Source organism: Epinephelus lanceolatus, chromosome 12, assembly GCF_041903045.1.
Source record: "Epinephelus lanceolatus isolate andai-2023 chromosome 12, ASM4190304v1, whole genome shotgun sequence".
NCBI lineage: Eukaryota > Metazoa > Chordata > Actinopteri > Perciformes > Serranidae > Epinephelus > Epinephelus lanceolatus.
Window position 1 is genome coordinate 38,240,392 of NC_135745.1, and position 25,898 is coordinate 38,266,289.

The 25,898-nt window shown below is 40.3% G+C and overlaps 1 protein-coding gene across 11 annotated transcripts in view; it reads left to right on the forward strand.

Moving 5' to 3' along the window:
- Positions 1-1,376: 1,376 nt before the first annotated feature.
- Positions 1,377-25,898, forward strand: part of dtna (dystrobrevin, alpha) — a 38,944-nt gene continuing 14,422 nt past the window's right edge. For 3 of the 11 annotated variants that reach the window (XM_033650306.2, XM_078173399.1, XM_033650308.2), the window contains exons 1-14: positions 2,953-3,109; positions 6,545-6,612; positions 7,994-8,074; positions 8,161-8,374; positions 11,309-11,394; positions 11,888-12,042; positions 12,139-12,244; positions 12,700-12,866; positions 13,073-13,197; positions 16,488-16,571; positions 16,801-16,869; positions 21,391-21,486; positions 24,297-24,378; positions 24,706-24,800. In XM_033650306.2, the coding sequence (XP_033506197.1) occupies positions 3,093-3,109; positions 6,545-6,612; positions 7,994-8,074; positions 8,161-8,374; positions 11,309-11,394; positions 11,888-12,042; positions 12,139-12,244; positions 12,700-12,866; positions 13,073-13,197; positions 16,488-16,571; positions 16,801-16,869; positions 21,391-21,486; positions 24,297-24,378; positions 24,706-24,800 (1,445 nt within the window). In that variant the 5' untranslated portion in view covers positions 2,953-3,092. Of the gene's footprint in view, positions 1,543-2,952; positions 3,110-6,544; positions 6,613-7,993; positions 8,075-8,160; positions 8,375-11,308; positions 11,395-11,887; positions 12,043-12,138; positions 12,245-12,699; positions 12,867-13,072; positions 13,198-16,487; positions 16,572-16,800; positions 16,870-21,390; positions 21,487-24,296; positions 24,379-24,705; positions 24,801-25,898 lie in introns of those variants that run through there. The other 8 variants (XM_078173401.1, XM_078173402.1, XM_033650311.2 and 5 more) reach the window with 5 other exon arrangements.

Genomic DNA, 25,898 nt, shown 5'->3' on the forward strand with positions numbered 1-25,898 from the left:
ATGAATCAACTCAAGTTGCCGTCAATCTTCTGCCGAGGTTGCTTAGCAACAAGGGGCTGCGCTTGGAGAGGGTGAGTTGCGTTCAAGAGCGGAATTTAAGGTTTGTGTTTGTGTTTAGCAGCACTGAGGGGTGTTTCCGACTCGTTTCATGTGAAGTCAGGCACATGTTGTTAAGGAATAGAATAGTTCTTCCTCTTCTTCTTCTTCTTCTTATTATTATTATTATTATACTTATTTTGCTTTTATGTACATTATTTTAGGAAATGATAGTAAGGCTGTATACTCAAAACACATGCATGGTACTTTATAATAATGATAATAAATAAAATAAAAATGATGATAATAATAATAATAATGATAATGGTGATTGTTATTATAATAATAATAATAATTATTATTATTATTATTATTATATTTAGTAATATCTCATCTTGATTGTGCTAGACAAAAAATCTAAACTTTAAACCCAAATAACGTGTTGTTTTAATAAAACAGCCATACACATTTGGATGTATTCATTACACTACTATATATATATATATATGTATGTATTTTACATTATGTAATAGTAATTGATATAGTGTTGCAGACGGTTTGGACAGCTAAAATACTTCAATGCAGATCATGTGCAAAATTATATATATGTATATAAAAGAATATATTTATTTTATATATAAAATAAAATAATTTTGCAACCACAAATTTAAAACAATGACATTTCATCCTTGGGTTGTAAAGCCTAGTTAAAACAATAATAATAATAATAATAATAATAATAATAATAATAATTATAATAATAATAATAATAATAATAATAATAATATTTAACAAGGCTATACAACCCAAGGACGAAATTTCCTTGTTTTAAATTTGTGGTTGCAAAATTATTTTATTTTATTACTGTTAGTCCCCTAGTGTGTTGGGGTTGCAACCCAAATAAATATGTAGGGATCAGTGTTTTATTGTCAAATTGTTCAACCACAGGAGGAAATGACAAGAAATGAGTCTGTCACCATCTCCAAAAAAAGATCTTTAGTTTTGCTGTAGCCTGAATTAAATTATGATGATGAATATTGTCTTAATTCAAAGATTTACTGAAAGGGCACTTATCTCGATGACGTCATTTTCCCAATGCTTCAAAAAATCTTAAACCAGTAGATGAATGCATCTTTGCACACCACTTTTATGAAATGTATGAGTTAAACTGCTTGCTTTCTCTATTTCTCTCCTCTTTTTGTATCAAACTTTAACATTTTGCAGCCGGAGCACTGACGCAAGTGAAGAGATTCCGCATTACGTCATCGCGAAGGCCACATACAGGAGGCGAACGCTGCCTCTATTCTCCTCAACCAGTAGGCTACGCTACCCGAAAATTTCCACAACACAAGCTTTGCAGGAGAGCGGCACAAGATCGGCCGCTTCGTGCAGTGATGCAGCAGCCCACACCAAAGAAACCCTGATCGCACCGCGGGACACGACCGGCTGTCGGATTCCTGGATGGAAAACAGTGATGTTGCATGACATGCCTCGAAACAAATTGTGGTAAGTCTTGTGCAAGTGCGCTGCTGCAGCTGCTGGAGGCTGGCAGAGCAGGCAGAGGAGCGACCTTAACCTACTTTGTCACTCTGGGTGAAATGAGTTTTCCCGATCAAGTTTCAGCGATAAAAACAGGGATGTGTGAGGATAAAAACATTAAAGAGGGGAGCCGTGTATGCATGGAGATATTCCTGAAACAATGAGACCTTTGTGTCGCGTACTCACAGGTGTCTCTGGCGTGACAGGTGATGTCTGAGCTGAGTGTGTACCATAAGGTGCTTGTTGCCTTTCTGCCCTTTTTCCTTTGGCCTGTGGTGGAATTTAATGTTTTTTGTTGATGTCCAGAGGGCAATGTGACCCTGTCTGTGCCCAGCAGTGCATCTCTTTTCAAGCTTGTGATTACATATGTAACTCTGTGTTGGCTATCACAGAAAACATACTGTATCTCCATTTATTCCTGTGTGTCTTCTATTTTTCTATACTTTACACAATTTGCTTTTTTTAGTTTGTGCAATGAACTCCAAAACAAAATCACAGCACCAGCAAATTTGTAGCTGTACTCTCATTTAACACCCAAAGTTTTGGCCTTTTTGCAGCTGAAACCATGGTGATCATCAGCAGGCGACAGAGCGCACAGGGCCCTCCAGCAGACATCACCGGCTGGTACCACAAAGGAGGAGAGAGAACTGTTTCTCTACCTACACAGCATTTACCACAACACTAACGCACATCACTGTGCTGTGCTGAGCTCTAACTGATTAACCTTAAGTCAGTGGCACAGCTTTTTCATTCCTGTCAGGGGATGGGATCCGGATGCCGGTGTAGTTTATAGTCTAGTGATGTAAAAATAACTCTGGCCAATCAGTGGTAACAGCTGCGATGTACTGTACCGAGCCGGCCAAACACAGATTGCTCTGTAACTCAAGTAAGTGCTTGTGTTTGGAAATGTTGCATGACAATCTGTTCCAGCATGGAGGAGGATATGAATTAACAGCACTGTCCACAATGTTTTATTAAGCTGCTACAGAAATAGCCTCGCAATGTAAACAACTCACTAATAAGGCATTTTTGCAGCTGAATTTTTGTCCAACAGAAGTTCCCGCAGCGTTAAAAGATAGAGTGAGTCATTGCTGTAAGACCCTTGGTGAGATTTTGGCAGAACCCCTGCAATGTTAATGTTATACGATGATTTGCTCTTTTAAGGCAAGTTATTTTCTAATGCTGCCAGTATGACAGTGCCACAGAGAAAGAGTAATGTTTGCTGGGCACATGCCAGGAATGAGGTTTGGGGTCTGCAACTAGAGAGCCAGTAAAGCTGTACAAGAATGTGGAGCCTTCGCATTTGTAGTTAAAGATAGAGGCAGCACAGGCTGTATCCTAGCTGACAGTTTCTAATTTCAGATATCTTCAGTCGGCCCCGTCCATTTGGGGGCTGCTTTTGTCCCAGTGTTTCCTTATTAGAAAGGAGTTTTTGTTGTGTACGACCGTTTCTAGAAAGAAGGACTTGGCTTGGTAATAACTCAGCTCAGGCTTGGGCAGGGGAAAGGAATACGACCATGGTGCTTTATGAGAGGTATGTTGATCATCTCGCTCCCCTCGCCGTCCTACACTTGGTATTGGCTGTGCTGGTTTAATATCTGCTCTTGCAATAGATTGTATCAATCTCAGTTATTTCAGAGACTGAAGACAGACCCCAGAAGGTCACATGTCTGTCGCTCAGGATGTGTTTGTGTGCTATGTGGAGAGGATATCAATGTTAATCTATAAACTGGTGCATAGTTGTACAGTTTCACATCCACTCACTAAGTAAGTGATGAAAACATTTGGGTCTGCCAATTAATGTCAGAGTAATTTGAAACACCATGCCTGAATGATTGTCTTGCAGAAAAAAATGTGTTTTCGAGCCACTCGCCCAAGAAGTGCCAGTGTGTTCTCGACTATCACCGCACCAAGAATTATCTCGTAGAAGATATTGTGAAAAAACTTTTCTCTACAAACTTTGCTTGTCTGCACTGGGAGGTGTAGTGTGTGTGTGTGTGTGTGTGTGTGTGTGTGTTGGAGTTAGGGGGGGTGATTAGTACTATGTTTTTACGAATGGAGCGGCTGGGATCTTTGCTGCCATGGCAACAAACCACATGACTAGGTGTATTAGATTGCCTCGGACAGTGTGCAGCGAGGCATGGTGTGAGCATTCTCTCTGCCGCTCTGCCCCTTTGAAAATCTTGTCCTTGTCTTACTTAAGTTTTTCTTCTGTGTCCCCCCACCCCACCCCCACCACCCACATTTCTGATAAGCACTGTAGTGTGCTACATTCAATTTGCAAATGTACTTTTGAAACAAAATGAAAAAGTGAGGTCACTGTGTATTTACCAGGGCCGGATTGATCTGCTGTGGGGCTTCAGGGGTAAAATGAACTGTGGCCCCCTTCTGCTCCCCCATTAGCATTTAATTATTTGTTTTGGCTAATTTAATTAAGCATGAAAATGCACAATGCAAACACAACATAGCCTGAAATAACAAAGGCCTTAAAGCGTTGCTCCAGCCAGTGCTGCTTCCTGTTTTTCGGTTCTTTCTAGCATAGCAATAGCATGTATGTTGGCATTGATAGCACATACGCTATGAGGTGGTGGTTTTCTCCACCTCCTTCACCTGAAAACAATGACCCCAATAAGATGAGGGTCAGCAGGCCACATACGCTTGATCCAATGACTTGCATTTTGGGAAACAACGCTGGTGGTTCCTCTATGGATTCTCATACTACAGAGCCAGCACTGCGTACTCGCCCCAGCTGGAGAAGTGTGCTGGGAGACTGGCCAGAGGCTGAGTGGGGAGTTTGCAATGTTCCACAGTCTCTCAGCTTTTTTGAGTCATGTAAGAATAAATAAACAACTCTGTTAAGTGCCAGAATCATATAAACACAAGAATAATAGCTGTCATGAAAATACCTTTGGCTATTTCAGTTGGAATCATGGATGCATTAGAACTGGATACAGTATTGGAGGCGGGGCTATGGAAGTTGCTCAGTGGCGCAAAAAAGTGAATTTTCTGAGGTATGAAAGTACCCAGATTTTTTGCAGACCCAGATCTTCTTGTGGGGCATATATAGAGCAAGCGCACTCAAGACTTACAGCCGCCGAGCATGGCCAAGCATGGCCGGCAGTCGACCTCTGACATGCAGTTTAGCGCTCTGCTAACTTTAACGGGAATAAAATGATTTGTTTGTGCAGCTGCTCTGGACTTCTTTAAGTGTTATTTGACGGACTGGATCAAATCCCAATCGTGAAACAAGTCATTTCGCGGGAGTTATGATGCTCAAAAAAATGTATCCACTGATGTACAGACATTGCTTTCACAATGTAAGTATATGGGGAAATGTCTGTTTGTTTTTTGGGCCCCATAGCATCACCTGACGGACCTGGTCGTTGTAATCCCACTATTGGCCATTATGTAAAATTAGCTTCAAAACCCAGCACTGTTCACACAGCAACGGCTCTCAACTAGTTCTTTGGCTCAGTAGGGGTTTGTGCTCATGACGATAACCAGCTAGCTCACGTTGATGTTTATTGGTTTGCTGCTCAGATGCAAGGTGGAGGACATATGACCTACAGATTGTACTATAGTCATATGTCCTCTTTCCATTTTAACAACTACCTTCTTTTTTAACTTTGAGCATAAAATTATTTGTTAAAAAAAAAAAAAAATTGGCGAACTCTGTGGCTGATCAACATTGTTAGCAAATGACTTAGAAAAATCTGATCACCATCACAAAGATATCAAAATATGCTTGAGTGGAGCTTTAATATTTCAAGCTAGATTTGAACTGAGGGCCCCTGTATGAGGGCCTCAAGATTTGGTAATTATACAGGTGTTGCCCTATGGCCCTTATCATTTCAGTTGATATTTAAAAACAGATGTGCAATTTATCAAATAACCACAAACTTGCTAAAACAACAGTTTGCTAACCCTGTGATTATCCAATCACAGCTATCCACATGCTGAAGCGCAGCATTCGAATTTAAGGACTTCACTAGGACAAAAAGACAAAGTGTTTGAGATGATTCTGGGTCAGTAGAGAAAATTGTAATTACAAATGACATTGTTACATTTTTAAAATATAAATTTATTTCTAAATATTTTAGGGTGGCACAGTGGTGCCGTAGTTAGCATTGTCGCCTCACAAAAAGAGGGCTCCTGGTTCAAACCTGGAGTGGGTGGTTTGATCCGTGGGGTGGGGGAGCCCTTCTGTGTGGATGTTCTCCCAATGTCAGCGTGGGTTTTCTCTGGGTACTCCAGCTTCCTCCCACAGTCCAAAGACATGCAGGCTGAGTTAAATGGTGACTCTAAATTGTCCATAGGTGTGAATGTGAGTGTGGATGGTTGTCTATGTCTATGTGTAAGCCCTGTGATAGTCTGGCAACCTGTCTGGGGTACCCGCCTATAAAATTTTAATTGTTAGGTGTTCAAATTTGGAAAATGTGAAGTGGCATCATTTCTTGTTTTCCTCCTTATGTGACAGTGCAATTTTATTTCCTGCAAGGGGGCGCAGCCTCAGCGATTTGCACTTCCCATGCCAGCTGGTCTGTATGTGCTGAGCGAGAACAGGGAGCTTGACAGGCATAGCAACAGTAACTAAGGGGTGGGGCTTAGTTACCAGTGAACCTGGAGCCTTTGGGCCCTTTGAGGGTCTGAAACTTAGCCTGGTTGGTTTCTTGCCTTGGTAATTGCTATTAGAACATTATGTAACAGTTAATGACATTTTAATGTAACTGGGAGTTTTTAAATGTCCACAATGGTAACCAGGTGGTGAGTGTTTTAAAGATTCATTATACACAGTGGTATTTCAAATGCTCTGTGAAGCTTCTGAAAATACAGCTCAGTTTAGCAGATAATGTCAACAGAATAAAGCTGAAAGCAATAGGAAGAGCATATTTGGTGATTGAACAACGCCTTCATTGGAACTGTTTCTGTGTACACAGGCTCTGACTTTACTTTCTCTCCTCTTGATCAGAATGATTGAAGACTTCAGGCGGAGTGGTGACAACATGGCAGATAGAAGGCAACTGTTTGTCGAAATGAGTAAGTGCTCAGGGCCACAGCTCAGCGTGATTTGTGCCGGACTGTTTTACTCACTGACCATAAAAAATGGCAAATTCTTCTATGTAACTTTCTTGTAAATCAAATATCATGAAGATCAAGTGTCTCCAACCTTGTCAACCTCATTGATTTTAAACACTGACGAACACACATCCAGTATGACCTCATGCTCTCTCACTATTTACAAAGTGAGGCACACTTCTATGGAGACCCAAAGTGTTCTGCATTACATGAGACGTTATAAAGTGAGAAATCATAATGATAAATGCAGACAAATGAGACTGTCCTCCCCTAAAAAAACACCTCATAGGTAATTTGTTAAGCAGCTCATTACCACCCATATTTATGTTTATTGTTAGACTGCAACTTCTCGTGGCGGTAGTAATCATGATGAGAGAAAAAGACGGTGTGTAAAGAACAACACTTGTATGCATAAACAGGAGGTCAGGGCTGATGGATGGGTCAAACAGTCACAGGACTTTCACCCAGGAAACTGCTGTTTGTGTCCCTTGTAAAACCAGAAGCCACATTAGCTTACATGATGTATGTAACATATGTCACATACTTAACTTAAACGATGTGCATCAAGTTTTCCCACAGAATTAGAATCCATGGGTTTTGGTAGCTGATGACCCAGCATTGACGGTTAAGTTTCGCTTTCACAACATCAAGCATTCTGCTGCTCCATCTGTGCCCAGTGTACACACTGTGCACAGAGATTGTGGTGCAGCGAAAAACCGAGCAATGTTTATATTTAAATAGCACTCCGAAAGAATGGTCCAGCCACAAATAAATGAACGTGTGGGAAACCCTGTTCATTATATACGTCATGTATGTAACAAACGTACTTATTTTAACCCCAAACCATGATCTTGTCGTAAACCTAACCAGATAGTTTTGATGCCTCAACTTAAAGACCACCCTTTTACAATGTTACAACCACGTGTTAAAAGCTGCAATCGTTTATGGTCATTTATGTCATTTTTGTGTTGACCTCCTGCCACCATTAAGGCCACTTATTTAGGAAATGCTCCTGTGGGTTGTAGTAGAGACTATTTTATTTTGTTTTGTTTTGTTTTATTTTATTTTATTTTATTTTACTTTATTTATTCATCATAATTTGTGAAATTCCAGTTTTTTTTTAAGTGGCATTAAAAAGTAAAAATAAACGATATGAAGTTTTAATTATTATAATATATATCGTCTGTCTTTATTTATATAATTACTTATTTCATTAAGTCATTTATTTATTTGATATTGAACTCTTTGGGCCTCCATACACCCTCCTTCCAGAGCTCCATGTTATCTATGAACTAACACTGACATTTCCGATGTTATCTAATGATGACTAATTCTTCCTCAGGGGCTCAAGACTTGGACTCCATACGATTATCGACATACAGAACAGCCTGCAAACTCAGATTTGTGCAGAAGAAATGCAATTGTGAGTATGATGCAGTGCACTTTAACTGCATCAGTGTGCTCAGTCCTTTCCATCAAAGTGTTTACATTCAGTTTTCCTGTTTCCAGTGCATTTGGTTGATATTTGGAACGTCATCGAGGCTTTCCGAGAGAACGGCATCAACACCATGGACCTCAACGCTGAGCTCTCTGTGGCTCGTTTAGAAGTGGTACTGTCCACCATTTTTTACCAGCTGAATAAGCGCATGCCCACCACCCACCAGATCAATGTGGAACAGTCCATCAGCCTGCTGCTCAACTTCCTGCTGGCTTCCTATGACCCGTGAGTAACACGTCACGTGACATGTCGGCGGCTGGCTGTGTACTCTCTCATCTGAGGTTTTGACGTGGGCTAATGTAGTGTGAAATGTGACTCTGAAGTGTCTGCCAGAGTGGAGTGAAAATACAGACTATTTGCTTTCATAATGTCACAACATGCTTGTGTACAGTAGAGTATATCTTTAGAGATTCTAAGAGTCAAGCTAAACTTTTTTTTAAGACAGTGCTCACTGTAGTACAAATTTGTCTTTAAAGGGGACCTATTATACTCAGTTTCAGGTTCATACACGTATTTTGGATTTCTACAAGAACATGTTAACATGCTTTAATGTTTTAAAATACACTTTATTTTCCGACTGTGCTTTAGTGCCTGTCTCTTTAAACCCTCTCCTGAAAAAGCCCCGTCTGCTGTGATTGATCAGCATTTCCACATCTTCCTTATTTTGGCATCTCTGCACCTTAACTGCAGCAGGAGATTGACTGTAATAGAGAATAGCGGCACTTTTTACCATGAAAAATCACCAATAAAAGCATCTCAATACAAATTGGACATGCTCCAACAGGAATATGATCCGAAATCAGGGAGAAATTCACAACATTGGCAACCAAGATTACATGTTTCACTGATGTTAGCATGTAGCTACATGTACGTAAGCAGTATACTTGCAGTTGAGAAATGATGTAACAGAGAATAGCAGCACTTTTTACTTTGAAAAATCAACAATAAAAGCATCTTATACAACCGGACATGTTCCAGCTGAAATATGATCTGAAATCAAGGAGAAATTCACAACATCAGCAACCAAGATCACATGTTTCCCTGATGTTAGCATGTAGCTACATGTACGTTAGCAGTGTACTTGCAGGAGAATAGCGGCACATTTTCAGTGAAAATGTCTAAACATAACTGGACATGTACCAGCAGGAATATGATCTGAAACCAGGAAAAAATGAACAACATCGGCAACCAAGATTGCATGTTTCCCTGAGGTTAGCATGTAGCTACATTGACATTAGCAGTGTACTAGCAGCCTAGGAATGACTGTAGGAGAGTATAGCAGCATTTTCTACCAAAGAAATAGCTTTTAAACACAACCAGACATGTTCCAGCACAAATGTGATCAAAATGTAGGTGAAATTTACAACATCAGGAACCAAGATTACATGTTTCCCTGATGTTAGCATGTAGCTACATGTAGCAGTATAGGCTACATAATGGAAACACTTGGGCTGTATCCGAAATCATTCACTACCCCTGCTCACTATTTAGGGAGTTCTGTTTAGAGGGTGATATAGTGAACTTATCTGCAACATTACAAAGCATAGGCCTACATACAAAACATGTCATATCAACGTGGGCTGATGAACCATCTGTAACAAATACTAACATATTTGTGATAAAAACATGAAATTATACGGAGCGTAATTTACAAAGTACTTTGTGGCTGTTTGTGTTATGTTGTGATGCACTGCTCTGCTCACATTAGACATATTAATAACACTGGCAGACAGACAAGCGGAGAAAGAGCAGTGTTATTGCAACCTGTAATGTTCTGTTTAACCTTTGTTGTGTTGAAGTTTGTTTTACCAGTCAGTCATGTAATGACTTGTGAGTTTAGTGTATAACGTTACATGTAACATTCCGCCATTACGGCACAAATCAGAGCTAGTAGCGACTTAGCTTGCTAACATTAGCTAGCATTAGTAGCCCTACTCTGTACAGTAACTGTTGCGCACCAAAGAAGATCACTCGCCAACTTCTTTTTATGTTTTCAGGGACCGACTATACATTAAATTGACATTTAATTACATGGTAAAGAAACTAAAACAAACTTCAACATATCATTATAGGTTAAACGTGTACAGCAAGTTGTAACTGAGTTAGACGCTGTCTGTCGCACACAGTCTGTCAGCGTTCCTTCGGCGCGTTGCATGATGGGATATATTACTTGGTTCGTGACCATTGGTTGTACACTAATTTTCACGATGCATTGTGGGGTACTTTGAGTCCACTATATAGGCTATAATAAAACCCACTATACATTTGGACAGCGCTTCAAAATGGTGAATTCTCTGTATAGTGTGTAGTGAGTGATATCGGACACAGCCTTGCGGTAGCATGCCTGGAACAGATGACCATATAAAAAAATCTGTCATGAGCTGACATCGTTTCATAGTCGATGTAAAGGTACGCAGATGCGAATGCATTGGGACGCATCAAGACACATTGGCCACCATGATGCGCGCTTGTGTCTCAAAACGTGTTGTCCATGTTTTTTGATATGCGATGCGGCAACGCGTGGAATACCATGGGTTGCTAGCGGGGGTGATAATGCAAGCGACGTACTTGAAATTAACCACTTTTTGAAGCAGGTATGAAATATGGCGGGCGAGGAGGAAAAACTTTGTGATGTCGTACGGGCACACCCCCCATTCATATGACAGTTCTAGTGCCCTGCACTCTAATAAAATAGCAGTACTACCTAGCTACAGCAGTACTAGCTAGCCAGAATGTACCGGTGACTGTGCTACCCCCTATTGCGCGAGCAATGTATTGCATTTCACTTGTCGCCCGCGTCGCTTGCGTTCAGTGTGTCTATGAAAGGAAGTGCGTTGCTTGTGTCGCTTGCTCGCGTTTCATGCGGCAACTATGAAACGGCCATCAGTTTAGCCAGTGTAGAAATAAGCAGTTGGAAACAGAGTACTCGGACATTTGTGATCAAATATATTACTTTAACATAGGTAAACTTCATTATTTGAAATTTTGGCTATATTTATTATGAACATCCTTTATTGTAACATTATATATAACATACACAATATGTCCCCTTTAAAGGCCTTTTGGAAAAATTATTAAATTCATAGGATGTTAGGCACTGACAGCTTCTTTTAATATAATCTATTACCACAACGAAATTTTGTAATTGTTCCTTTTTAGGGAGGGCCATGGCAAGATATCTGTCTTTGTTGTGAAGATGGCCCTAGCAACCATCTGTGGAGGAAAAATCCTGGATAAATTAAGATGTAAGCAACACAACAAATCCTTATTTTACTTTTAATTGTGAAGAATGAAATTAAAATCACCCTTTTTACCTGTAATAAATCAGCTAATTTTATTCATGCAGTTATTAGTCTAAGTAATGCACTGCTTTGGAATTTCTAATACAAACTTATTAGTCTGTCTTCTACATCTCTGTCTGCTTAGCCTATTGTTCCTAAAGGAAGAAGCGGTACTGGCCGAGCTCTTCATGGCTGGAAGAAGTCATTATTCATTATCTGAAGGATAGGGTTTATTACATAATCTACAAAATCCGTGGGAGCAGTCGCAATGGCTCGTGAAGGGAAATAAAGGAGGGTTATGTTGCTGGTGTATTATAACAATTGATATGAATAACCGCTTTACTTTGTACAAATAAGTGGGATAATTGTATTGTGTAATGCTGTAATTAGCCGACTGTGGTGGCAGCTGACAATTAGTTTGATTCATTTGTGTGATGTCTCCCTACATTGTTTCCAGATATTTTTTCACAGATATCAGATTCTGCTGGTATAATGGTGCACTCGCAGTTTGACCAGTTTCTGAGGGAGGTTCTTAAATTACCCATGGCGGTTTTTGAGGGACCTTCTTTTGGTTACACTGAACAAGCTGCAAGAACGTGCTTTACACAGCAGGTGAGGGTTCATTAACCACAGAGTGTTCCTGTGATTGTTTTAGCATTGGCGTTCCTGTTGAATCATCTCACTTTCCTCTGCGCCCCACGTCAACAGAAAAAGGTCTCCCTCAATACATTCCTCGATACGTTGATGTCAGACCCGCCCCCTCAGTGTCTGGTGTGGTTACCTCTCATGCATCGGCTCGCCAACGTGGAGAACGGTAAGACACCATGCAGAATATTTATAACTATGGAATGCTAGCAGGCCGGGAGGATGTAAAGTTCAGCTTTGCATCATAATCTTGAGTCACCGCACACACACAGTCGAGCAGACACACACCTCCAGTGAAAATGACCCATAGGGACCTTACACCCTGTGCATGAGTGTGTGTGTTTGTACGTATTTGTGGTGCACTCATCGTCACAAGCCTCCTCCATGTAAGCAGGAGAAACAGTCACGTGTGCACGGATAAAGGTGGTGTCAGACTGATTTCTACGTATTTGGTTAAAATGAAATGAGCATTAAAACAGACTCAACAGCACATCTGTGCTTAAATTAATTGAAATGAATCCTCTGCTCTTTGCATTGTGCCAGATATCTGGGTTTACAGTCACATCTGTTTGTGCGCATGTGTTTGTCCATCTGTGTGTCTGACCCCTCCTCCCCTCCCTGCAGTCTTTCACCCGGTCGAGTGCTCCTACTGCCATACTGAGAGTATGATGGGCTTCCGCTACCGCTGCCAGCAATGTCATAATTACCAGCTCTGTCAGGACTGCTTCTGGAGGGGGCATGCCAGCGGTTCCCATAGCAACCAGCACCAAATGAAGGAGTATACGTCATGGGTAAGGGAAGGAGAAGGGGAGGAGGAGAGGGGCGGGCTAAGGGAGGTGTGTCCGCACTGGACCAGTCACTGTGGCTGTTTTTCGTTCTGCTTCACAACGATGTAAGGATGCTGAATGTTTGATGCAGGTGACAGCATTGCCGCAGCGATGCCATGTGTTTAGAAAGGAAATTAGTGTCCTCTGAATTTTCTCTTGTTTACCCCTAGAAATCCCCCGCTAAGAAGTTATCCCATGCTCTCAGTAAGTCGCTGAGCTGTGCATCCAGCAGAGAGCCTCTTCACCCCATGTTTCCTGAAATGCCAGACAAACCTCTCAACCTAGCTCACATTGTGTAAGTGCATGTGCTTTCTTTTCTCTCTGGCTTCTATCGCAGATTTTAAAAGGTTTAATTTCATCCCTCAGCTGATAATTATCTTGTAGCTGCCTCGAAGTCTGAAGTGATTCCAGTCAATCTCTTGGGTCAACTGATCAATGGGGCTTAATTATAGCCCTGGGAATGATTGTGATCTGCAACACTGCTGCTACCTTTTCCTTGACTTGACAAGGCCTACACAAGCACAGACTGTAATGCTGCTTATAAAGGGCAGGTATAGAAAGATACAATAATGCTATATCTGGTGCAAACATCAGTCCCTACCATGTTTATCTGTGTTTATTTTTCAAGTTCCTCTCTTTATATTCATAGTATGTTATAAGCAAATACAGGCGTCCCTATTTTCATGTTGCTTGTAAGTGAGGAAACAAGCAGTCATGATTTAAAGAGGAGAGAATGTCACATTCCCAGTGTTAAAATAAAAACCAGTCAGCTCACACACCAGTCCTGCTTATGTGGAGATTACGTTCTTGGACGGCGGTCAAATCTGAGGCAAACAGCAGCTAAAGTGTTTAAAGCATTTGGTACCAATTAACTAACTAACCTGCTGTAGAGATTTGGAGTTATACAACTTTAATGGGACAAATATGAGACTATTTTACCCCTTTTTTTCTACTGTAAATATTTTTAGGATTGATAAGTGATTAACTTAAAGGGACAGTTCACCCCAAAATTAAAAATACATATTTTTCCTCTTACATGTAGTGCTATTTATCAGTCTTTGAGTCCTTGAGATATTGGCTGTAGAGATGTTTGCCCTCTCTCTAATATAACAGAAGTAAATGCCGCCCAAAAAAAAAACATAAATTTGAAAAATTCAACAGCTTTGTCTCTTTCCAGAAATCATGACCTGGTTACTCAAAATAATGCACAGACCTTGTTAAGAGCAGTTTCATGTAGGAGCTATTTTCTTTCTTCCAAACTACACCCCCCAACTGTATCACCACGCAGAAGGAAGAGTGCATCTACTCATAGATGAGAGGCTCTTGCTCGTGACAGAGCAAGATATAAAGCTAATGTTACAGCTCAGCCAAGGAGGACGCCATTAATGTTGTTGAGTGAAGGCAGACATCTCTACAGCCGATATCTCCAACGCTTAGCAACTCACACAAAAACAGTCTAGATTGACTAATAGGCTACAAATAAGAGAAATAATAATGTATTTTTGATTTTGTTGGTCGATTTAAATTTAATTCAGTAAGCTTCATTGGCATGACAGTTCCTAAGTGTTGCCAAAGCACAATGACAATTTAAGACATGGAAAATTCACAGTGTATTAAAGCAGCACTTACCTTTCTGGAAATTTTGCACTTTTCTTTGTTTAGGTTAAAATGCTATTAATAAGCTGATGGCACACTAAAATGTAAGTGAATTCCACCAGAGATAAAACTCATAATTATACCATTCTCATATGGTTCTAAGAAAACTCCGACCAATCATTGCATTCAAACCAAATGCAATGATTGGCCGAGCGTCCTGTATGTCTCCCCCACCTGGAGACCTCCGACTGACGTAGGCGCTCACGTAACATTAAAAAAAACTCATCAGTCATCACTGACCACGGATAAGTTTCAAAACTCTGGGGTTGCGTTTGACTGTGCAGGACAGGTAACGTTATGTTTAGTTTGCTTCTATTATAGCATATAACATATAACGTTATATGTGACAACACAGCATCCAGTTGCTAATGGCTAACGTTATCCTCCTTGTGCGTTTCCACTTACTAATAACGTTAGTGCTACTATCTAACGCTAGCACTGTAACCTTATTCCAAAACTCATCAGTCATCACTGACTCCGGTTGAGTTTTAAACTCCGGGGTTGGGTTTGACTGTGCAGGACAGGTAATGTTATGTTTAGTTTGTTTCTAATATAACATATAACGTTATATGTGGCAACACAGCATCCAGTTGCTAATGGCTAACGTTAGCCTCCTGTAGCGTAGCCTCTGAAACATTAACGTTATCTTCCTTGTGCGTTTCCACTTACTAGTTACGTTGACGATACTATCTAACGCTAGCACTGTAACCTTATTTTAAAACTCATCAGTCATCACTGACTCCGGTTGAGTTTTAAAACTCTGTGTTACACTCGCTCTCCTCTTCCATGTATCTAACATTACCTTGCCAACGCCCACGTCTATCATAGACGTAATGGAGGAGGGGGATGGGACTTTGGAGGGAGGCAGGAGTTGTGGATGTTCAGATTTTTTCTAAGTGCTGTAAGAAATGCAAGAAAGGTAAGAGTTGCTTTAATACAAAATCATAGACATACATTTCAAAGAAAAAAAACTCATTAAATGAAGGAGTAAATAAAAAAGCAGAGTGTGATCTGTGATGAAATTAACTATATGTTGGTTGTCTCTTAGGCTGTGACATGCACTGACATATCTTGCTGCGTCTATGGCGCTGACACTATTTTCTCCAAGTAGATATTGCAAGAGTGTTTCAAAATCTTGGAGTGAACTGTCTCTTTAAGCAGCCAAAAGGATTCATATTTGTGCAGCCAGTTTTGTAGAATTAAATGTCTGCTTTGGAGCCTGAGGGGAGTTTTGAAGCCAACACCAATATTAGTATTTGAGAATTAAAAAATCTGATAATGATACAAATCAGTTGATGTAGTAGTTTTTTCACATAAACACATAAACGTTTTTTGATTGAGGATCCCTTAAATTTGACTGGAATTTTACATTTAGTGTAATCTTTGCACTCCTGGGCTGATTGTAATAAATTATCTCCATTCCTTTCTTTGTTCGATACTTTCCTCAGAGACACGTGGTGAGTTTGCTTTGATTATTTTACACATCCCAAAATGTGTCTTTGTGCATTTTTGTGACCGTAGATTTAAATCCTTTGTGCTAATTCTGTATAGCAATGTCAAGTCCCACCCACCCTAGCCTACTGACAGTCACTGTTGTCCATTCCCTTTTAAACACTTGCTGTGTTTGTGGATTCACGGATTCATTACATCATTCATTGCATGTATTCAATATTTCACAAATCCTGTAACTAATCATTTGGACTTTGTTGCCACATCTAGGCCTGTCACAATAATTACGTTATTGAGTTGTCGTATGATTTATGGACGTCAGTTTGATCATTTTGCCGCCCTCAGTATTGCCTGTTGTGTTTACATGCGTGTTTGCGAGTACATGATGCCAGAATAAACATTAGGGTTTTCCCGAACATTACAAGAGTTGGGTGCAACGATTCTCCCTTGTATATCGCTAAACATTTGTTTCATGTTTAGGCCGCCGAGACCAGTGAACATCGCCAATGACTACTCACTCTCCCACTCCATGCCTACATCAGGGAACCCTTACTCCACCAAAAAGTGAGTACAGCCCTAACAATGGATGCCCTGGATTTTACCGCAGATCTTTGCAGTTTGCCGCACTCCCTAAAGGCCCCATCCCCTGTAGACTCCGTGACCCACACTGTCTTTATTTTCTGGCCTTTATTTTCCAAAGTGTGTGTGTGTGTGTGTTCGTGTGTGAGCATTTGTGTCTTCCCCTTTCTTCCTTGTGGTTCCCTGTGCTGAATGTAAATGGCTTGCCTTACAGCAAGAATAATGATGTTGAGCAAAGAAAGCCCCTGACTGAGGCTGCTCCACATCTGTTGAAAGGGAGAGGGTAAGTGACACAGGTGTGCATATGGGAATGTCTTTGTAGCTCAGATGCATGCGTGAACTAATACAGATAATAATCATAGGGCATAAACTAGAGTGCTTATCCTCCTAAGGAACTAGTGTTTTCATAGAGGGGTTGATATTGTTGCACTCCAGGGGCTATTTCAAAGACGCTGGAAGAAGCATGCATCATAAAGATCACCTGCAATTAGTTTGGAGTGTCTGTTACAATCTTTTCATTCACACAGAAATGGGAAATACTAACTGCCAGTTTCAGATATAATTCGCTTTGATTGTAACCCTCAATCTTCTCTATGTTGGAGCTAAGACAGTTTAAATTCCCAGGCTCATTGATTATAGCGTATGGTTGGAATTAACTTGTTGCTTTCAGTTGCTGTTGTTGTGTATCGGAAGATAAAAGAAATGCTGGTTATGATTTTTCTAGTGAAAGGCCTCTGAGCTCCTCTGTACCTGCACTTGATGAAGAAAGTGTTTCTGTAGGGAACACCACTCCCTTTCATACACAAAATACAGATGTGAGCGTTCTTCAGGTCATGCTTGATGTGCATGTCAGAGCATCTGACATTGCGGTTACTGTTTGTACGGACACCAGATAATACTTACAGGCAAAGTGCCCTCTGGTGGTTTACTGGCCGGCTTTTGCACAACAACGACTGTGGATACCTGATTATATTTAAACTTTATGACAAGGGTTTTGACTTTAAATAGCTGGAAGACTGAGAGAGACAACTTTTAAAGGAGTGGTTCTGAAGACAGATTGATGCCAAAATGGTGTAATCTTGGTCAGGCTCCAAAAGCTTAGACCCTGCACTTCCCAAAATGCAGCACAATAAGCTTCCTAACAGGCGAATGGTTCATGCCAGCAGTATGCAATGCAAGCTTTACATTACTTTAAAACTGCACTGATCAATATTTTATATTTAAAATATATTAAATGACTGCGTAATGTTTAAATTGGCTTGCTCATAGTTGCTCTGGCTTGTAGCCATCATGATGAGGTCCGTATGTACTAGCTGGTAGAATATATTTCTGTTTATTTAGCTGCTTTAGGAGCTTTAAGGAATACTTCACCCACAAATTGATCTTTTTTTTTGTCAGTTACTCACCCTGTGTTATGTTGAATTTCGTTTGTTTTTCTCGCGTGCTTCTACAGCGAACGAAGAATCCAAAAATGTAGAAAATTCTTGATGAGTTGAAGTCTTAGAGGGTCTGTGTTTAAGAACGGCAAAACTATATCAAAACATCCATTTACAAACTCTTATGTAACTCATGCAGTATGATCCAAGTCTCATTTATACAGTTGTATGCTCAGTACTTCCCAAACAAACTCATTTTTGCTAAAACCTACTATTTAAAACACTTCCACATACGAGTAGCGCACCAGGGTGAGTACGTGTGTTTGAACGCCGCTCAATGTGCTCTCTCAGGCACGTTTGAAATTGTGGGGTTTTGAAAGGTGTTAAGAAACATCAAAATTATTTTCTCTAACCGCTTATCCTGTTAGGGGTTGCGAGGGGCTGGAGCCTATCCCAGCTGACAGTGGCTGAGAGGCGGGGTACAACCTGGACAGGTCACCAGACTATCACAGGGCTGACACATAGAGACAGACAACCATTCACACTCACATTCACACCTACGGACAATTTAGAGTCACCAGTTAACCTGCATGTTTTTGGACTGTGGGAGGAAGCTGCAGAAAACCCACGCTGACACGGGGAGAACATGCAAACTCCACAAACTCCATCAAAATTAGATTAATACAATTTAAGATATTGAATGTGTTTACTGGACTGAGCTCTGGAGCAACGCTGACTGTTGGGAGTTCTGCAGTTCTGAAGGGACGCTTCTTCATCCACTCTGGGAGTCTCCCATGATTCAGAACTATTATTATATTGGATAAAGGTTCATGAACGTATAAAAAACATTACCCAGACTAACTTCGAGTTCTGCCCCAGGCTGTATGTTCTCACTGACCCACAAATGACATCTCACTGTGGAGCCAGGGTTTTTATTCAGACCAGTATAATGGTGGGAAAGCAAATTATAATGAGAAACTGGAGGAAACCAGGTGAGCCCTTATTTAAGGAATGGTTCACAGAGTTAGCAGAAGTTGCATCATATGAACAAATCTCTTACAGTTCTAAAGATAGGACAGAGAAATATATGTGGTGAAGTGGAGAAGCTGCTTGGAGTACGGTGTGTGTGTGTGTTCGTATCTTGAGGTGAATCCCACCCTACAGGGCGCTCTTTTGCACACTTCTTGTGTGTCTGCGAGATCACAGTTGATCGTGGTGCATATTTATGTAGGAATATAGATTTTTTTTTTAAGAATTACTTATGTATTTTTTTAATTATTATCTTATTTAGTTATTGTGTTTTTTCCCCCTCTTGTGTATGTACATATATTTGATTTGGTTACATTCGGTGACACTGTTTATGCTAGGGAAATAAAGTTCAACAAAATATTAATGAAAGAAAATAGTGGGGGTTTTAGCAAAAAATAATGTTTGGAAGGTTCTGAGCTTACAACTGGATGAATAAGGCTTATACTGCAGGAGTTGTGTGAGTTTGTAAATGGATATTTTGACATAGTTTTGCTGTTGTTAAAGGTCCAGTGTGCAGGATTTAGGGGGATATATTGGTGGAAATGGACTATAATATAACAAGTATGGTTTTTTTAGTTTATAATCACCTGAAACAAAGAATTGTATGTTTTTGTTAGCTTAGAATGAGCCGTTTATATCTACATACAGAGTGGGTCCTCTTCCACAGAGACTGCCATGTTGTTCTACAGTAGCCCAGAACGGACAACCAGTCACGCTAAATAGGTCCATTTGCATTTTTTGCTTCAGCCAGCGCTAGGTCAGAAGAAGGCAACCTGCAGCTCTTATTGCATTCTACAACTGTAAAAATGTGTAGCCTATGCAAATGTTTTAACGTTTCATCAATTAAAATATGTGTCGTACATCTACGACCTGGTGCCTTTCCCTCTAAATTTTGCTGAACTTCAGTAGCAGTGGCTGCCTGGAGTCTTTCTAACGAGGCTAGCTGTGGATTCCAAATCCAAAAAAGGAAAAGACCTGAAAAAAAATAGAGGATTTAATAGAGTGTAGACAGATTCATTTGCTTTCACCACCAATGCTGCACAGTTAAAGTACTAAATGGTCATAAATAGCCCACTGCAGAGTAGCCGCCCTGTAGTAAATCATATAAATGAATGCATAAGGTTTTTTGTTTTTCTTTTTTTGGCCAACAGTGGCTCAAAGGTTGCTGACCCATGCGCTAGCTACACAGGACAAGTTTCAGTTGCTTGCAATCTAGTCTCGCAGACAATCAGAGATCTCTGCCTTCTGATAGTCTGGGGACACTCCTTTCTAAAGTGCGTTTAACACACCGGAGAAAAAGGCCGGCAACAAAGCAATGCCCTCCTGGAAATCTGCGCTCAAACACACAGAGAGCTTGAAAATGGATGCCGAGAGATTTAACTCCGTTTTATCAAACGTGTGCTCAGTCCACAAGATTGTGGAAATGAAGGAGTTACAGTGACTTTGTTTAAAACTTTTAAAGCAGTCGGACTATGTTTACGAGCACAAGAGTTCAGCGAGCCACCGAAGGACCGCCCTGCGGATTTACTATTGGTTCTGCAACGTAGGGAGTTTTTTTAAACTCTGAAATTGTATCCGCCCATCTAAACACAAAATCAGGGAAAAAGATATCAGTCTTTAGTTAAGCAAAGCGTCTAAAGACCGACATGTGAGTCTACTTGCAATCAGCAACTTCACCGCTGAATGCTGCTAAATCCCATGCACTAAACCTTTAAATGCGGCCACCTTTTACTTCAATTCATCTGGAAGCTTCTCCTATTTTTAATTCTCTGTTCACCATGGAGGCATGCCAGAAAAAAGGTTTCTTCATGAATTGATATCCAAATGATAATTTTTTTGATTGCTAATATTTTAAGTTAGCTGGCTACAATTCAAAGGCATTATAGCTAACATTTAAGATGCACATAAATAAATAAATAAAGTCGTGAACCTCCATAATGGCAGCAGGACTGGTTGCTATAGGAGTTTGTGATGCAGGTGGAAAGCCTCTATAAATACAGCAGCTACATTATAAAGACTGTGCATGCTTGACATATTTTGGCTGGCAGATTGTTTGACTTATAAATAATGACTGTCACTAGTTTTAATAATAGAGCACTGAGTGATTGATGCTTGCAGAATGTAAACACGCAGCCTGAAGAGTCTTTTTTTAATGCTTGGCATGTCTTTATTCGTGTTTCGAGCCTTCATCACTGGAGTCTCTCCCAAACATAATATGGCCTTGTTTCTCTCTAGTCACCCATGAAAGGCTGCTTTTCAGCCGCTCTCTTCCTCTTCCCCTTTGTTGCACTTTCTCCTTTTCTCCCTCTCTGCAGCCTCTCCCCTCTCGTCCCCTGTCCCTCTATTGTCACCTGTGTAATGTCGTGTTTTATGTTTTGTGAAACCCTGCACTGTTCCAGGTTGAACTACAACCTCGATGTTGCTGATAGACTTGCAGACGAACATGCTCTGATTGGCCTCTATGTGAGCCTACTCCAAAACAACCCCAAAACATGGTTAGTTTGGTGTGCCGCTGTGTTTGCCAAACACCAGTGGAAACCATGTGCTCTGCTGAAGTGCCCCCCTCCCCCCTCCCCTCGCAATCCTTCCCCTGAACTCACCTTACTCTGAGTGTGTTTCAGCCCTAACGCTGCATGCTGTCAGCTTTACAAACTAGTCAACTCGACCTCTGACACTTCTGTCAACACATTGTTATTCAGCTGAACTGTATCCTAGTTTATTTCTACCAAAAGATCGGTATGTATTAGATTTGATTCTAAGGTGAAATATTTGAGTCCTTAAAAGATCTTCTAAGTATACACATGACTACATAATAATAAAGGCACAGTATGTATTTTTACTCTTACCTGTAGTGCTGTTTATCTATCTAGATTGTTTTGCTAAGTTGTCGAGTGTTGGAGAATATCACCTGTAGAGATGTCTGCCTTCTCTCAAATATAATGGAACTAGATCGCACTCGACGGCATCAATGTCTCTTTCCAGAAATCGTGACCTGGTTACTCAAGATATTCCACAGACCTTGTTGTGAGCAGTTTCATGTAGGAACTATTTTCTTTCTTCCAAACTACACCTATGTCACTGCGCAGAAGGAAGTGTGCATCTACTCATGGATGAGTGACTCGTGCTTGAGACAATGCAAGACGTAAACGTTAATGGCGTCCTCCTGGGCTGAGCTGTAGCATTATTAGCTCAGCGATGCTAGGTGAGCTAGCAGTAGATGCGTAGAGGTGTAGTTCTGAAGATAATAGCTCGTATATGAGAGACTTTGCCGTTGAGTTTTGCAAATGCAATGTTGGGCAAGTCACTCTCAAAATGTGATGTATTACTAGTTACCTTCATTTGAAAGTTGCTTTACAATATAGCTCTCTGTGTAGAGTAATAAGTTACTACACTACTTTTGTGTTACTTTCACCAAAATGACCTCAGAGGAACGAATAGGCATTTTAAATGGATGAGGTTCATGTTGTTTCACAGCAGGTACTCAAAGCACAGAAGCTCCACATTATTACAGTTCATTTTAAATCCAGTGCTGCAGGTCTGACCCATTCATGCATTCACAAACAGTGGCTACCACTTTGTATTAAAATCCCTGCTTATATTGAAAATAGTTTGATGATATGGAATAATTTAATAGCCTAGACCGTTTAAAATAAATGAACAGCCTGGGACACAGGGAGGGTCAGGCAGAGGATCATAGTCTGATAATCATGAGATATGGATAAATATTTGTGGGCCTGTGATATGAAACACAATAAACAAATATTGAGGTTAGCACAAGAAAAAGTCACGATGACTAGCACAAATTAATACACCAGAGCTGGAGGACCCACCTGCCGATTCCTGGTGTGCCAGTCAGCTACAGCAGCACCACAGAGAGAGTTATTTATAAGAATGGGACTGTGTGTTGATGTTGTTCTGTAGTTGTAGGGGATGTGAATGGAAACACATCCAACATATAGTAACATTACTTATATATGTCGATCACCAGCCAGCTTCTTATCCCCGCAGCCTTAGGGTGCAATTGCAGAACAGGATGCGGTGTATGTATGTGACTGGAAACAAACTGTACATGACCACTGGCACCCTTCAGTGGATGTGTTTCTTTGGTGGTGCACTGAAGGAAGTGGAGCGTTTAAAACAATGAAAACACTAATTTATTATATTGTATTTATTATTATTTTGGGTGGTGATGCGCTACGTGACGTTGTAAATGTAATAATATTACCCGAAATCCTGTTGGTAACATGTTATATTAGTTTGTTACTATTACAAAAGTAATATATTACTATTACGCCTTACTCCCAACACTGTTTACATGTATTTTTCGACACTCTGAGCACCACAAGCCGAGTGCCATCTAGTTCCTTTATATTAGAGAGAAGGCAGACATGTCTTCGGCCGATATCTCCAACACTCTGCAACTCACACCAAAACTACATAGACTGGTAAATATCACTACAGGTAAGAGGAAAAATATGTATTTCTGATTTTGTGGTAAACTGTCCCTTTAAGTTAATCACTTATCAATCCTAAAAATATTTACAGTAGAAAAAAAGGGGTAAAATAGTCTCATATTTGTCCCATTAAAGTTGTATAACTCCAAATCTCTACAGCAGGTTAGTTAGTTAATTGGTACCAAATGCTTTAAACACTTTAGCTGCTGTTTGCCTCAGATTTGACCGCCGTCCAAGAACGTAATCTCCACATAAGCAGGACTGGTGTGTGAGCTGACTGGTTTTTATTTTAACACTGGGAATGTGACATTCTCTCCTCTTTAAATCATGACTGCTTGTTTCCTCACTTACAAGCAACATGAAAATAGGGACGCCTGTATTTGCTGTGTGTGTGTGAGCACTAATATGCTTGTGTGTGTGTGTGTGTGTGTGTGTTTTAATGCTCCTTGCAATGTTATCTATCTGTATTATATTAGCAGCTCTCACCTGTCGTAGTGCGTGCGTGCATTTGAGTGCTTTTACTGTACGTGTGCTTGGAAATACCTAACCATATTTTGACTTCATCAGTGATCAGACTGTAATAAGTAACCTCTCTGTGCTTTAAATACAAAGCGAATGATTACTTCACTTTTATGTAATAACCCAACTTCATTCCTGCTTTTGTGGTTTTACATAAATAGCTTATCATGGTTACACTGTTGGCTCTGCTGTGAAACTTATCAAGCTTTCCTGCCAAACAACTAATCTGACTGCTTGGAGTTTCTTCGGTTTTTGCTTTGTCTTCCTGCATGGTTTTATGTCTGCGTAGCTGTGTAGTAACTGTGTTGTGACTCCATATTCCTCTCCACCAGTTTGCTGGAGAGCAGTAACCATCAAGATGAAGAGCACAGTCTCATCGCCCGCTATGCTGCTAGACTGGCTGCTGATGCTGCGGTGAGATATATATATATATGTATAAGACATTTACTGCTCACAGTTTTTCATCAGCATCTACTGCCAAAAGTCTGTTGTTGATGAGAAGAAGGTTTAACACACGCTGCGACTCTACCTGTGAGAGTTTCAGTGCTTTTATTGTGACGATGATGAAGGGATTTACAGGTGGTGCTCGTTTCTAACCAGACCTGTTTATGCTCTTGATGGATGGCTGGTGACTTGACTGTTTTATTCTCCTTCCTGTGAGATATGAGATAAGGTAATGGATGACATCATCCAGAGGTAGAGCCGGCTCACGTGATGTCTCTTGCTTGGTTTCTCCGACAGGCTCAACAGCAGAGGATCCCCACAGACCTCCCCTGCTCTCTGGATGCCAACAAACAGCAGAGGCAGCTCATTGCCGAGCTCGAGAGCAAAAACAGGTTAGGGATGACTGCTTTGGTGATGCTGTTCAGCTCTCTTCTGTTTGTCTTGTCTCTTCTTTTTGTTTTTTTTTTTCGACTCCACAACAAGAAATTCACCTTGAGAATAAACAAGTTCCTGGTCTGACAAAATAAACAGACCTCAGAGCACATTCATGCAGCATGAACACTGCCATTGTTATTATTAGAAATGTTCAGGATTGGAACCTAATAAAACATTAACATTTTTAAGGAGATAAGTAACTGTATGTGAACTTTATAAATTACAGGCCAATGAATATCAGATTATGCGAAGCAGGTCAAGGCCTGTAACACTGTCTTCACGCCACGACACACATCCACACACAACTCCCGTTCCTGACCCTCCAACCCTTTTTTCTCTCCTCTCCTTTGCTTTCTTTGTATTATTATTCATCCTTTTTTTCTAATTTGAGCATCTAGTCTGCTCAAACCATTACAATACTTAAAGCTGATGTGTTTTAAGTATTTATTATAGTATTTAATTTCCTAATTTATTTCTATTTGTGCAAAATTATCTACAAACCATATAGTTACAGCTGAAAAAATAAAAAAAGTAGGCAAAATTGTGAATACGATTTTATAAGTTGCTAAAACTGGAACAAAAACTAAGTTAAAAAATAAGTAAAATAGAAAAGCAGTAAAGACTTACCACTGAGAGTAACAGCAAATTAAACATTAAAATTACATCTATAAATAATCGTGAATAATGAAACCAAAGTGGAGACAAAAGTTCAATTACAGGCAACAGTGAACAATATGAAGGTTTTAATGCAGCTATAATTTAATATTTTTATATCAACAGCGGATCACGTGACCACATGTATATGACGGCGGGCGGTCTCATGTGGTGAGGAGCCCGCAGAGAGTTATCACCTGACTGTGCAGTTACCTTCAGCTCTGCAGAGCTTTATAGGCTCACTGTCACACTGTCATGGCTCGAATAGAACGGAGACATGTTTAATGTTGTTAGTAGCACTGTGCTTTAAGCAAAATATCTGTTGTGAAAAAAATCCAAAACGTGTTTCACCTCATTGGTTTAGTTTTAGGCCCAGTATCTTTGCTGTTTTGGGTCACTCT